Source organism: Lathyrus oleraceus, chromosome 7 (genome assembly GCF_024323335.1).
Source record: "Lathyrus oleraceus cultivar Zhongwan6 chromosome 7, CAAS_Psat_ZW6_1.0, whole genome shotgun sequence".
Taxonomy (NCBI): Eukaryota; Viridiplantae; Streptophyta; class Magnoliopsida; order Fabales; family Fabaceae; genus Lathyrus; species Lathyrus oleraceus.
In genome coordinates, this window is record NC_066585.1 from 129,573,805 (window position 1) to 129,586,674 (window position 12,870).

The window sequence follows — 12,870 nt, forward strand, 5'->3', positions numbered from 1 at the left end:
AGATCTACAAAATCCTGAAAGCACTTTAGATAAAAATTAAATTTCCATTGAAATTAAATTCTAACAATAAAGTCACCATTAGCATAGCCAACTATTTAACTTAACATGACAGAACTAATAGTACAGCCAAACATATGGTTTTGAAATGGGTGTTTTATTCTTGTAGAATAATCCACATGATTCTTAAATTAATGCATATTTCCCTACTATTTTGTTGTCTAAAATTCTCATTGACAACTATAATTTATTGTAATTTCTCTATATAAACAGTATTTGACTTATGAATAAAACATAACTGCATTATTCTACTTTTTCTACAATAATTCAATTTAACCGTGATCCTTAACACTCCTACGAGATAAACAATAAAATTTACAAGACACTGAATAAATGAATCCGACTATGTTTTCCCATCCTCTATCATACACATTCTGGTAAATAGGAGCTCTATGTTACAAATCAAAACTGTGGTGTAGTTGCAAATTAAGACCACATCTGGTTGCACTTGCATTCTCATTCTCAATTAGAAAGACAGTTCAGCTCTCACTAAAAATAAACAAGTAGCACAAGCTTGTGTCAGATCCCTTTCTCCACAATCTGTACGGCTGCCTCTATAAAATCTGTCTAAATGAACCTTTACTAAGATGCAAAAACCTCATCCTTGCTGCAGCAATGCAACAATTCAAGACAGATGGTTACTTCCAATTCATGACAGAAGATTACTTCCCATCAGTGCAAAATCAAGACAATCTGTAAGACACGAGTGAGTAACCATCCAAACTGTTTATGATCAATGCATAGCCAGTCACTCATTTACTTGTTGTCAATTGCCAAAGTGCAGTGGAATGCGTCAAGAAGATTGAAATTGGTTTCTAGCACCAAGTGCCGTAGTTCCTCCCATACATGCTGCCAAGGGAGTTGGTCCTTGTGCGGCAGATATGATTGAAGTATTGTGTGCCAATCAATAATCAGTATGGAATGACATATGGCAAAGCAAAAACATCTGCTGGCTTTAAGTGCACAGCTTCTGCCCATACTTGCGGTGTCTCCCCATCATCTGAAGATTTCACCATGGGTTTTCGTTCTTGCGATATACTGCTGTCAAACAACCATTCTTGATCATCCAAAACAGACCATTCCACTTTAGGTACTGAATATATGTGGTTTAGGTACTTGGTATCTGGATGGGGTGGTTTTGTAGATGCTTCAATTACTGGAAGAGCTGGCATGGTAGTGGTGTGAGTCTTATTGGAGGGTACTGCATGTGGTTGAGCTTCAATGAAGCCATTTATCTTACATTCCTTGTTGTCCATCTTAGAACTGCTGACGGCTACTTCTGGTCTATCTGAAGCATTTGGAATGGAAATTTTGCAAGGTTCCAATATCCTTCCATTTTCGGTGAATGGGTGAGAAGAGGATGATCTTGGCAACTTACTCGGCCAATTCTCATTGGCTGTAAGAAAATTCAAAAATTGATTATAATCTGTCAGACAGCATCAAAACAATGCATACATAATCAAGAAAGTTGATGCAAAATGCCATGAATAAAATATCAATATAAGCACACAACTTAGTGAAAATCCCACCATAAATCTTGTAGGATGAAGGATTTGATTATAGTCCTATTAGGTCAGAAAAATACTACTCCAAACCCAACAAGAGAAACACCTTATTCATATTTTAACACAACATATAAGGTCACTGTAAATCAATGAGAACAAGGCTCGCCATAAATAACACTCACCACGTGGAACTCCATTTGACTCGATCTCCTTCCGTTTCTTGCTATTTTCAACAACAGAATTTTCATGGCTGTTCTTGCTAATCTGTGTGAAGGAATTTGTATGTATAGGACCAACATTGTTGCTCTCTTTTAATTTATTCTGCTCTGTGGTTTTAACTAAACTATACTCTTTAGTTTTCTCTTTCTTTTTATCCCGGTCTTTGTCCTTTCCATGCCCTTTCTTCTCCTCTTTATTTTTTCTTTTTTCTCCCCGTTTATCATCTTTCTTTTTCTTGTCCTTTTCCTTCCCTTCCTCTTTCTTTTCCTTAACCTTATCTTTTCCTTCCTCTTTCTTTTCCATAACCTTTTCTTTTCCTTCCTCTTTTTTTTCATAAATCTTTTCTTTTCCTCCAACTGTTCTGTCTTTCTTTTCATCAACCTTTTCTTTTCCCCCAACTGTTGCTTCCCAATTCCTGTCAATATACTTCCCCAAAAGTTTGGGTATTCCATCGGCTTTAGGACGAAAATTACCTGCGTGATTCTGAACTGTTGCATTTCCAAAAGGTCGTACCTCAGCATTAATTCCTTTCCGCTCAATCTTCTTAGCATCAAAACCCCCATCGGCTTTAAGATGAAAGTTGCCTGTGTGATTCTGAGCTGTTGCATTTCCAAAAGGCCGTACCTCGGCATTAATTCCTTTCCCCTCAATTTTCTTAGCATCCAAAACCTTATCCTCGAGTTTTTCACTATCATCACTAAAGATGCCACTGTTCCTAGCCAAGAACCTAACAGTCCCCTCATCCTTTCTATGGTCTGCATTTGTAAACTTCTGAACCAATTGATTACCGGTCGCTCCATTATCATCATCCTTAATTCTCCTCTCAAACTCCAGGAGGAATTTAGAATCCTTGTTCTCCTTAGCCAGATGATTAATCTCTTTAGCCATCTCCCCATTGTTACCAGTATACTGTTTGATAATTTTATTATCGACAAAGACATCCTTCTTATCAGGCTTGATTTCCTTTTGGAGTTTACCTGCATTGAGACCCTCAGCTTGTCCTGCAAGTCCTTTGCCATCAGCAGTACATGTTTTACTTTTATCTCTATCTCTATCTTTTACTTTGTCCTTGTCCTTGTCTTTCTTTTTTTCCCTGTTTTTTTCCTTTTTATCTTTATCCTTAGGCTTTTTTTCGCGACCTTCTTTCTCCCTCTTTTCCCTCTTTTCCTTCTTCTCTTTGTCCTTATCTTTTTTGTGTTTTTTTTCTCTCTTCTTTTCCTGCAAATCATATGGTCAATAGAGATATTAAGAACAAATAAGGAAACACAATCACTTAAGCAACCTCTACTCTACTCCACCTATGAGCAAACAAATAGAGAGAGAAAAAATATCAACAAGAAATAATGAAAAACATGTTCTTCATCTCCTTGAAGATTAAAGAGATCCAAGGAACAAATTTCAAAAATAACAAGCAACAAATCAAAGACAATTAGATACTTGCACCTTAGTCCTACAAAATATTCCAGATTTAATTTATTTTAGACAACTATAACCCCAAAAAGGGGGGAAACACACTTCTTTTACTGAATTTTTAACAAAAATAAAACTTCAGCAATATCTCAATTTTAAACAAACTCGATGATCAGATTCTCTCAACCCAACTAGCTATTCCAATTTCCAATTCACATCTTTCTTTTGGATTATATCACACATGTTACAGATTAAAATTAACATGTGCTACAAATTTTTAGGTTTGTTTGTTTTAAGGGAACTCAATGATTAGATTCTCTCATTCTCAACCCAACTAGCCATTTCAATTTCCAATTCCCTTATTTCTTTTGGAATATATTTCATATTAAAATTAACATGTACTGACATTTTTATGTTTTTTTGTTTTAAGGAAAACACCGGGAAAGAAAATGGAAGACCTGAGAATAAGAAGAAATATGCAAGAGCGCTCGTTTGGGAGAGGGAAGATAACAAAGAGAAAAGAAGAAAAGATGACTGGGGCCCAGATAAAATATTCCACTAGGGGCGGAAAAAACAAATTTGGATGACACAGTTAAATATTCTATCCACTAGGGGAGAAAAAACAAATTTTGAGGCTTCCCTTCTCTTCAACCATCTATTTCTGTCAAAGGATAAAATGAGCATTACATCAATTTTTTTCTTCTCACTTCTCCATCCAACCAAACAAATGGAGAGAACTTTTTACTTTTCTTTCCTATATTTTGAACAGCATATGAAATTTACTTTCCTTCTTCTATTTTCTCTCCATACCCAAACAGAATGTAGAAGAAAGATCTTCAGTATAAATTTTGTGTCAGACATTGAAATAAAAATAAAGGAAATAAATTTTGTGTCAGACATTAGATATTAACAGCAATAAATATGTCAGGAATATCAACTCCCAGTCTCCCACACATAATCAACATCTTAAGAAGTGCACTAACATGTTAAACTAAGGATTATAAAATAAGAGACTCCAAAAAATAAAATATAGATGTCCAGTAATAACCGACAGATGAACAATCAGGAAACTTCAATGATGCCAGGGAAAACACCCTCCAATATCTTCTTCTACTTTTACCTAAAATGGATGCAAAGTAGAGTAAATCCTGATCTTTTTGCTACTAACAAAATTAAGGCACAGAACAAAACAACCAACAAAGCCTCTGCACTAATCTTCTCGATCACAAGAAGCAATCTATGCACCATGGTCAGTACAATTGTCTACGAGTTCAGACAAAAGTTTTATGCTTAACTTTATTAAGATGTTCTCTACTCTGTAGAGAATCATGCTTAGCTTGATCGAAATCATTTTGGAATACCCAATACAGAGTGACAGGATCAGCACTAAAATGCCTTAAGAAAACAGACCACGTAAGATTTTGAAACAGGCAATTTTTTGAGTTATAAATACCCTTCAGATTCTATATGTTATTATAACATTTAGTGTAAATATAATATCAAGATTTTTTCCCACATAGAACATATAAAAGTCTAGTGAGGTTACTACTCTGTTATAGGAGTATTTTTTCCCTAGATGATTAATTTGGGCTTGTAATTCTTCATCAGATGTCTCACCATTTTGGTTCAGTTCTTAAAATGTTGACACCGATATGCTCCATAACAGAAGGAAGCTATAGTAAATTAACCATTTCAAAAATAAGGAACAGACTGCTGCTGAATGCAATTGTGTGTTCTCAAAAGTTGAATGATTTCAACATACCATAACTCGTTTGGGTAAGCATTGACTGAATAATAAATGTTATCACTTCTTTTTGAAAAATTCAATGTTATCACTACTTCCTGTGCCAGCGCTAAATTGGGTAAAGAAACAAGCTCTAATGTCACATGGGGGAAGCTCCTAACAGTATCAATCTTTGCAAATGCACAGAAATTTGCAATTCAGCAGATATTTAAAGTTGAAACCGATTACAAAAATGTTTTGAAAATAGAGAAATACTTTAGCCTCCTCCATTCTACTTCAAAATACAAACAAATGTCACTCAGAACGTATAATTACTTCCTTGGAAAACTCTTACAAGATCTTTTTCTACAAACATCCCCTACTTAAGAGAGGTTGTTCAAGGTTCAAGAAACAGGGTTAGAAAAATAGAAGGACATTTGAAGGGCTTTACTCTAGCATAAAGTATCAAACACGATGCTAAACAGCTAAAGCAAAATTTAGTTCTGATATAACGTTTTACTGAATTCTCAATATTTAAACCAAGTAGTCAAAAGTTTTTGTTTACAGTACAAATAATCTGTAGACAATGCTCATTCAGGGAGGAAATTCAAATTCAGTAGCTAGAATTATTTTTTAAGGTTGATTACTTAACATACAAAAAAATATAATCCTAGTCAACAGTTATCTGAAAGTCCTCTGAACCCACTAAATAAAGGAAAGCAGTAACTATAACAAAGTTCAAGACTTCAAATTGCAGAATCCAATTAAGTTTGAAGCTCAAGGCTTCATTCAAGCTGATAGGAGCTGTACAGCTGAGGCTGGCCTATAAATGAACAATTGATCCATCATGGATCAAGTAGGCCCAAAGTATGGCAGGTTTATTCTAGGAGGGGCAAAAGAGGGAATCAAGGAGAACTCTTGGGATGGTTGTGGGAGAGAGCAACACTGTAACCATTTCCATTTAATGAGTTATTATGGATGACTTATGGGATGGCGGTGGGAGTGCAACAGACTGTAACCGTTTCCATTTATAAGGAGTCGAGGTGTGGGTTGAGAAGGATCTTTGTGAGTGAATCTGAGAAATTAGAATGAATAGGGAGCATTAGCTTCCTATAGGAGCCTAGCTTTGGTCGGGAAATTAGGGATTCTTTTTCTCCTTTTTTGTAATCACTCGATTAATCATAATCAATAAAAGCTCTCCCTCATATTGTGGTTTTCTATTCTCATTTTACTTTTTCTATTTACAGGTTCCTAACACAAGCAATTACCCTAAATCACCCTATGTTGTTAATCCCAGATAGTGTCGGTGTGCAAGAACATAATGATTGTTTGTGAGCAAGAACATATCAGAATGAATAACATAATTTTTCTCTTAAAAGGGCCCGAATTGGCATTTATATTTTATACCCTAAAAAAAGACAAGGGTTTGAAAAGAGGAATTGAGGAATTTCGCCTCGAAACCCAAATAGTGGCTGCGATAGCGGTTTGGGGCCGCAATAGCAGCCGCTACACCTGCTATTGTTGACAGCAGTTCGCAGGCCAAAAGCTTTGCACCGAACCCTACCACCACTACGCTATAGTGCGTTATTGACAACATAGAAATCACCCAACTTGATAATCTAACTGATGTCCATAACATCAACCATCAGGCAGACTCAAGGATCCTAAACCTACATAAAAAGATACTTTATTTAAAAATAAAAAAAATAAAAAAAATAAAAATTTAAAATGCCTTCTTATCGAAAAGGCTGGCTGGCTATCAGAGGATAGAATGCTACTGCAAACAGAATCCAATGTAAGGTTGAAACAGAGGGTCTTACAGAAAGAAACAGAGAAAACAATATTATCAGAAAAGGAGAGATCCGCCAATAGCCATAGCTTCTCAAGACTCCAAATTCTGGTAGTCCAGTCTGCCAATCAAAAGATAAGTAATTTGAGGGAACTTTGCAAGGAACGCATAGAACTTGCAAACCAAGAGGTTCAGAGAAGAGGTATCTTGTAAGCACTATAACTGGCTCGCTAGTGTAAAATCAATTGGATTGGTTAAGATATCTAGAAGCAACTTTTCCAGTGTAGACGGACGGCTCTGGGAGATGTTATAATTATAGTCTGGTAGCTCAGTTTAGAATATGCATCTGATTAGACATTTCTGTTAATAACCATGAGCTGTCCTTGAAACTTCACTGATGTTTTTATAACATGGAGAATCTAGCAATTTCCATCACGCATGATCACATCATTCTATTTAGTCCTACTAGACCCCAAAAAGTGATTATTTCGATTATTGTTATTGTTGTTACACTATTATTACAATGTGCCCCAAAACTCTACAAATTCTATCAATCCATTGTGCACCCACACGGAACTGATTGAGCAGCCTAACAGGATTTGAAATTCAAATTTTGTTCTGTGAATGACAGAACCAAAAGAATTAAAGATTGTTGCTTTAAAAAATAACAGGAAGACTTATCAAATACATAAGCCGAATGTCTGATATCAAAATATATATGGATAATCTCTACCGCCAATAAATCTTCGCTTCAATGCCTAAGGTGCCACATGAAGGCACAGCATCAAATCCAAATGTCATTATTTTACAACAAAAGTATTCATAACTTGATTATTGTCGATTACTTTTTCTCATTCAATACTAATCAAAAACTAAGTTTACCCACACCCCAACAAAATGAGCAAAACAATGCGCTATAAAAAGCATTTGTCTATATATGAGAGACTGACCGCACAATTATGCATTTAATTCTACAGACATGCTAAATATTATAGTGGTTTGAAGTAAATGATGCATCACTGACTGATTACTTCTAACATGAAAGAACGAATCAAATTCGTTTTAAAAAATAAACACCCATTGTTTAGTGAACCATTAGAAAAAAATTGCCAAGGCTAGGCACTAGGCAGTAAATGAAAAGATGGATATGCGTAAAGTAAGTATAGCAATAAACTTCTAATCATATTCTAATATCATGGCATTCACCAGCCATCACACAACTTCTCCACTCAAACCTCTTGGGAACTCGATATTTAAAATCACATTGCAATAGCAGTGTAGCACAGCAGTCCAAAAATCCAAACTTTGAAGACGACACAGAAAAAACTAACAAGAATCCAGTGACTGTATTAGAAGAAAGGTAAAAGCAACATTCAGTATGGAAAGTTGTAAATCACATGAACCAACTTCAATCAACAATTAGTGCACACCCTACTCATCAAGATAGGCCAAGAAAAAATATTGTGTAATGTAAGTCTTCAATTATCTTCAAATCAGCTATACCTCAATTGAACAAGATCTTTTATATTTTCACTATGTATTAGATAATTTTAGAGAGGTCCCACAAGATTTTTGTAAGATAGCTATTAAGAAACAGATAAAACATTAGATACTGCATTATTAAATCAAACATGAATGCGTGATAGCATCTCTTTTCTAGGTGTACATTTCAGTTTTCCTTTTAGAAAATGGACCTTATCGATGCAAGATATAGTGCAACAAATGAGAAATTTCATTAGCGTCATAAACAATATTTTGCCAACATATATGCATGATGCGAACATAGGAAAAGTATACTAACCTTTCTTAGTAAGTCAACATCATCCGTTCTAGTCTTCTTTTCATACCCTGGTGGTGGAAATGGAAAGCAGCGCGACATTGCACAAAATCCAGATATGCCTAGTGTAAAATGATCCTTCCAAAATAGAGAATGCTCCAATTAGTTTCCAGAAGCACTGTTCCAGAATGGGACCGAACCAGCAACTATGCTCATGTCCATGCACCATGTCACTACATTCATTTCCAGCTTTAATAACCCTCCATAAGCCTCTTGCATACACAAAATATCCAAGCCACTTAGGTATACTTGCCTTCACCAAAGTAATCGAACAGCTCTAACTATATTACTGAAAATTGATTCAAAACCAATGAGCAACAAAGCAATGACTCAGTCTAACTACTTAAAAGTTCTATATAAAGGTAAATGGTTCAACACAACTCCAATCCGTAGTTCGAGAAGCACTGTGGTACCGTGTAACCGTGTTAAGCTCAAACAAACTATCTCAACTCCTTCAGAAACTAAAAATAGACCACTGAAACACGGTAATATCAGCTTCCTTTTTCCTCTTATTCAAGGCCGAAAACCAAAAATACCCCCAGTCAAAAAGTGGAAAACAAAAAAAGAAACAGAGGAAAACCAAAAATGGTGACTAAGAAAAGAAGGCCTTTGCACTGAGTCCAAAAACGGTCATCAAAATCTTAATCACTGATAACAGTATATACAATCTTGTTCCATGCTCAAAGAAGCAATGTTAAATACCATCTTAAACAATCTCCAAGTGTAAATATCCAAACACCTTAGTTCCAAATCCACAATCTGAAACTCCAACAAAATCAGAGCTTTTGCCCATTTCAGGCAAAATCAACAATCACAGTATTCCATTGAATCACACTCTCTGATCCAAATCCAAGCCCTAATCACTCCAAAATTTTCCAAATTCAGCAAGTATCCCTCAGATACGATCCAACGAAACCCTAAAAAAACACCAATAAAAAAAAACTGAGTACACATACCAAAAACCACGCCGAAAAGGAAAAATAAAAAAACTAATCCCAATTTCAAATTCTTAAATTCAATACACACCAAATCAAACGGAATAAAGAGAATCCAAAAACCTTTGAGGTACCAAAGCAATAATCGGTATCGATGAAAAGGGAGAGAAAAAAAGGTTTGATTCGAAGCGTAAACTTGAAACAAAAAAAACGTGAAAATTGGAGTGATGAAGTGAAATTAGGTATACGAGATTTACCTAGTTCGCTACAAAGTGGACATTGTAGAAGAACAAGATCTCTTTTTCACAATACAAAAAATAATAATTTAATCTTATAATCTTAATAATTTATACAGAAAACTATGGATTAATTAATTTGTAATATAATATATGGTTTTTGGGATAAGTACTTTCTCTGATATGGTAGAGTTGTTTTCACTCTTCAAGATTCTGGGTTTTGTTTTTCTTCTCTCTCTTTCTTCTTTCTTTTCTCGTTACGGGTGTTAGCGTTTGTGATATCGTAATTGTACACACTAGTGTTTTTATTTATTTTTAGGTATTTTATGATTTTTCTATTGCTAATGGTTATTGTTTGGTGTTCGGAAGTTACACGCGAGGATGAAAAGCATATGAAAGCCCAAATGTTGAAAGTTTTAAACACGAAAAAAGAAGGGCGGCATGGGGATGTCATGGCAAAAGTTAATGCCATGATTACACATTTGTGTGTATAATTCTTTGTTTTTATTGTACATTTGACACCACATAATGAATTAGGTGATTAGATATTAACATATTACTCTTCATTGTATTAATCTAGGTGGATTTAATATGTCTTAAAATTTTGAGATTTTTAGTTTGTATAACCTTAAAAAAAAACAATGTTGAAAATGTGTTAGATAAGTTTGACATGAGAAATTTGAAAGTTGTAAATATTTTATTGGTAAATCACTTTGAGTTTATATTGGATCAGTGACCAAAGATAAATGTAAAAGTTGAATATATGTTAAAGACTCTCAGTTAATGGTTGTTTAATGTATGATATGATATGCACCGTACAAATTTGTCACAAGTTCTAAGTCAAATTTGTGTGTTGGTGTTAGTGATTGTTTAATGTATGATATATTATGCACCGTACAAATTTGCCACAAGTTGTAAGTCAAATTTGTAAGTTTTTGTCCACATTGGGAAGTAGTCAAGTGGATTTCCAAATACTTGGAAGGTACAACGGGTCATGGTATTATGTTTAGCTATGAATAGAGGGATTTTTTAGTTGTTGGATATGTTAATTCATATTATGTTAGTGATATGGATGATAGAATGTTTACAATATTGTATGTCCTTACTTTAATTTAAGGATCTATTTGTTGGAAACTATCGGTTCAATCCATAGTGATTATGTCAATAATTGAAGCAGGCAGATGAAGTTACCAAAAAAGTCTTATGGCTTACAAGATTGATAAGAGAATTAGGTGTTGAACAATGTGGAGTTCGGTTGCATTGTGATAGTCAGAGTGTCATTTATTTAACAAATAATCAGGTGTATCATGCCAAAACCAAGCATATTGATGTGAGGTTTCACAAGATTAAATAGTTACTTAAATATAAACATATATTACTTGAAAAGGTTTATACTTGAGAAAATGCAACTTATATGTTAACCAAGTTAGTCATCAGTGACAAGTTCAAGCATTATTTGGATTTATTACATGTTTCTTAGTGTTAAGCAAGATATGTATCTTTCTAGTTGCTAGAATGTGATCGTCATGCAGGAAGTCTTTATAGGGGTTTGATATTTGTCAAGGTATAGATTGTTGAGTATGACTCATATAGTAAGAACATAGTCATTACAACATCAACAAGATACTTTGTTGTGACTATAAAGTAAATAGGGGATATAGGATTTATATATGAGTGTTAAGTGTGACTCATATATATGTAGACACTGAATGTAGATAATGGTGGGGGACATTCCCTTAAGTTTGGCTCAAACGTGTCTTAGACCCAACTGTTTATTATGGGTGGATGATTGGGGAATAGGTAGCCCTCGTGATATATATATATATATATATATATATATATATATATATATATATATATATATATATATATATATATATATATATATATATATATATATATATATATATATATATATATATACATATATATATATATATATATATATATATATATATATATAATCGTGTTTATTATCTTTTACTTTTGTTTCTCTTTAATATCCTATATTGGTTTTTTTTCTAACAATGTTAATAAGTTTTTAATGTTAAATATGGTATAAAAAAATAGTTTATGTAGCTTTTTGTTTATGGTGATTCAAATCAACTTTTGGAGTGATTTGAGTCATGTTTATTTTTATATAACTGTCATACCCCAAAATGTGTCTTGTCTTTTACATTTTTATTTGACTTTTGATCCTAAATTCATCTGCATACTCATGTCGTGTTCATTCATGTACAATTTCATTTTCTAGATAAATATAATTAATTCAGAGGTTGGTGTTCATGATATAAGTGCGGGATAAGTTCATCTTCATGGTGTTCTTAAGAATCAAGTTTATGATATTTTGGTGCTACACTATATCATGGCATTGGATCTGATTATGGATTGCAAGTGTGGTTGGCTAATCTTTTATGGACTTTGTCATTTAGTATGGATTCAAGACGAGACTTTGCAATTCAGAGTCAAATCAGAGAAATCAAGGTTCATTCCTTCAAGTTCATGTTTCATTCAAGTTTATCCAAGTACAAGTTCATCCAAGTACAAGTTCAAGTATTCAAACCAAGATCAGGAGGGATTTCTCTTAAAACATAAGGCATTCCAAAAGGTCATTTCCATTTCAAAAACATCTCATTCCATTACCAAAAAAAAGGTTCAAAAACCCAAATTATACTATTTTACATCATTTAACCCACAGTTGACTTTTGGTTAATTTGTTGACTTTTTGGTCAAAATAGTTGACCAAAGTCAACTGACCATCCTAGACACTACTTGTTTCATCCCTTCATGAGCCCTTCATGTTTGAGCTTCTATGCCACGCCAAAGTGTTGTTCTTACCATGTGTCAGACCTGCAAAAACATACCATATTCAATACAAAATGCACAATCAGTCACAGAGATCAATGCATATATCACCTTTGTAAGTCACTGCATCCAAAACATAAAAAAAAAAAAAAGTTTTCATGTTGGTAACTAGTTACGCAAAACTGGGTAATCGGTTACACCTGTCATTCAAAACTGGGTAATCGGTTACACCTGTCATTCAGACCATTCTAGTATCCAAACAAGCCAAAGTTTTGTTTTGGTAATCGGTTACCAAGAATTATGTAACCAGTTCCACCTATATGTTCATCATTTCCAGTAGCAACAAGAACACAT

At 34.0% G+C, this 12,870-nt stretch overlaps 1 protein-coding gene across 3 annotated transcripts; it reads right to left on the bottom strand.

Moving 5' to 3' along the window:
- Positions 1-272: 272 nt before the first annotated feature.
- LOC127100571 (uncharacterized) lies at positions 273-10,072 on the bottom strand. Of its 3 annotated transcripts, none has more exons than XM_051037798.1 (4): positions 9,885-10,072; positions 8,505-9,457; positions 1,745-2,999; positions 273-1,453 (listed from the first exon to the last, which is right to left on the bottom strand). In XM_051037798.1, the coding sequence occupies exons 2-4, from the start codon at positions 8,580-8,582 to the stop codon at positions 969-971; spliced, it is 1,818 nt and encodes a 605-aa protein (XP_050893755.1). In that variant the 5' UTR covers positions 8,583-9,457; positions 9,885-10,072; the 3' UTR covers positions 273-968. The 3 variants fall into 3 exon arrangements, with proteins under 3 accessions (XP_050893755.1, XP_050893754.1, XP_050893756.1); XM_051037797.1 differs by having other exon boundaries at positions 9,733-10,072; XM_051037799.1 differs by having other exon boundaries at positions 9,567-10,072.
- Positions 10,073-12,870: the final 2,798 nt, after the last annotated feature.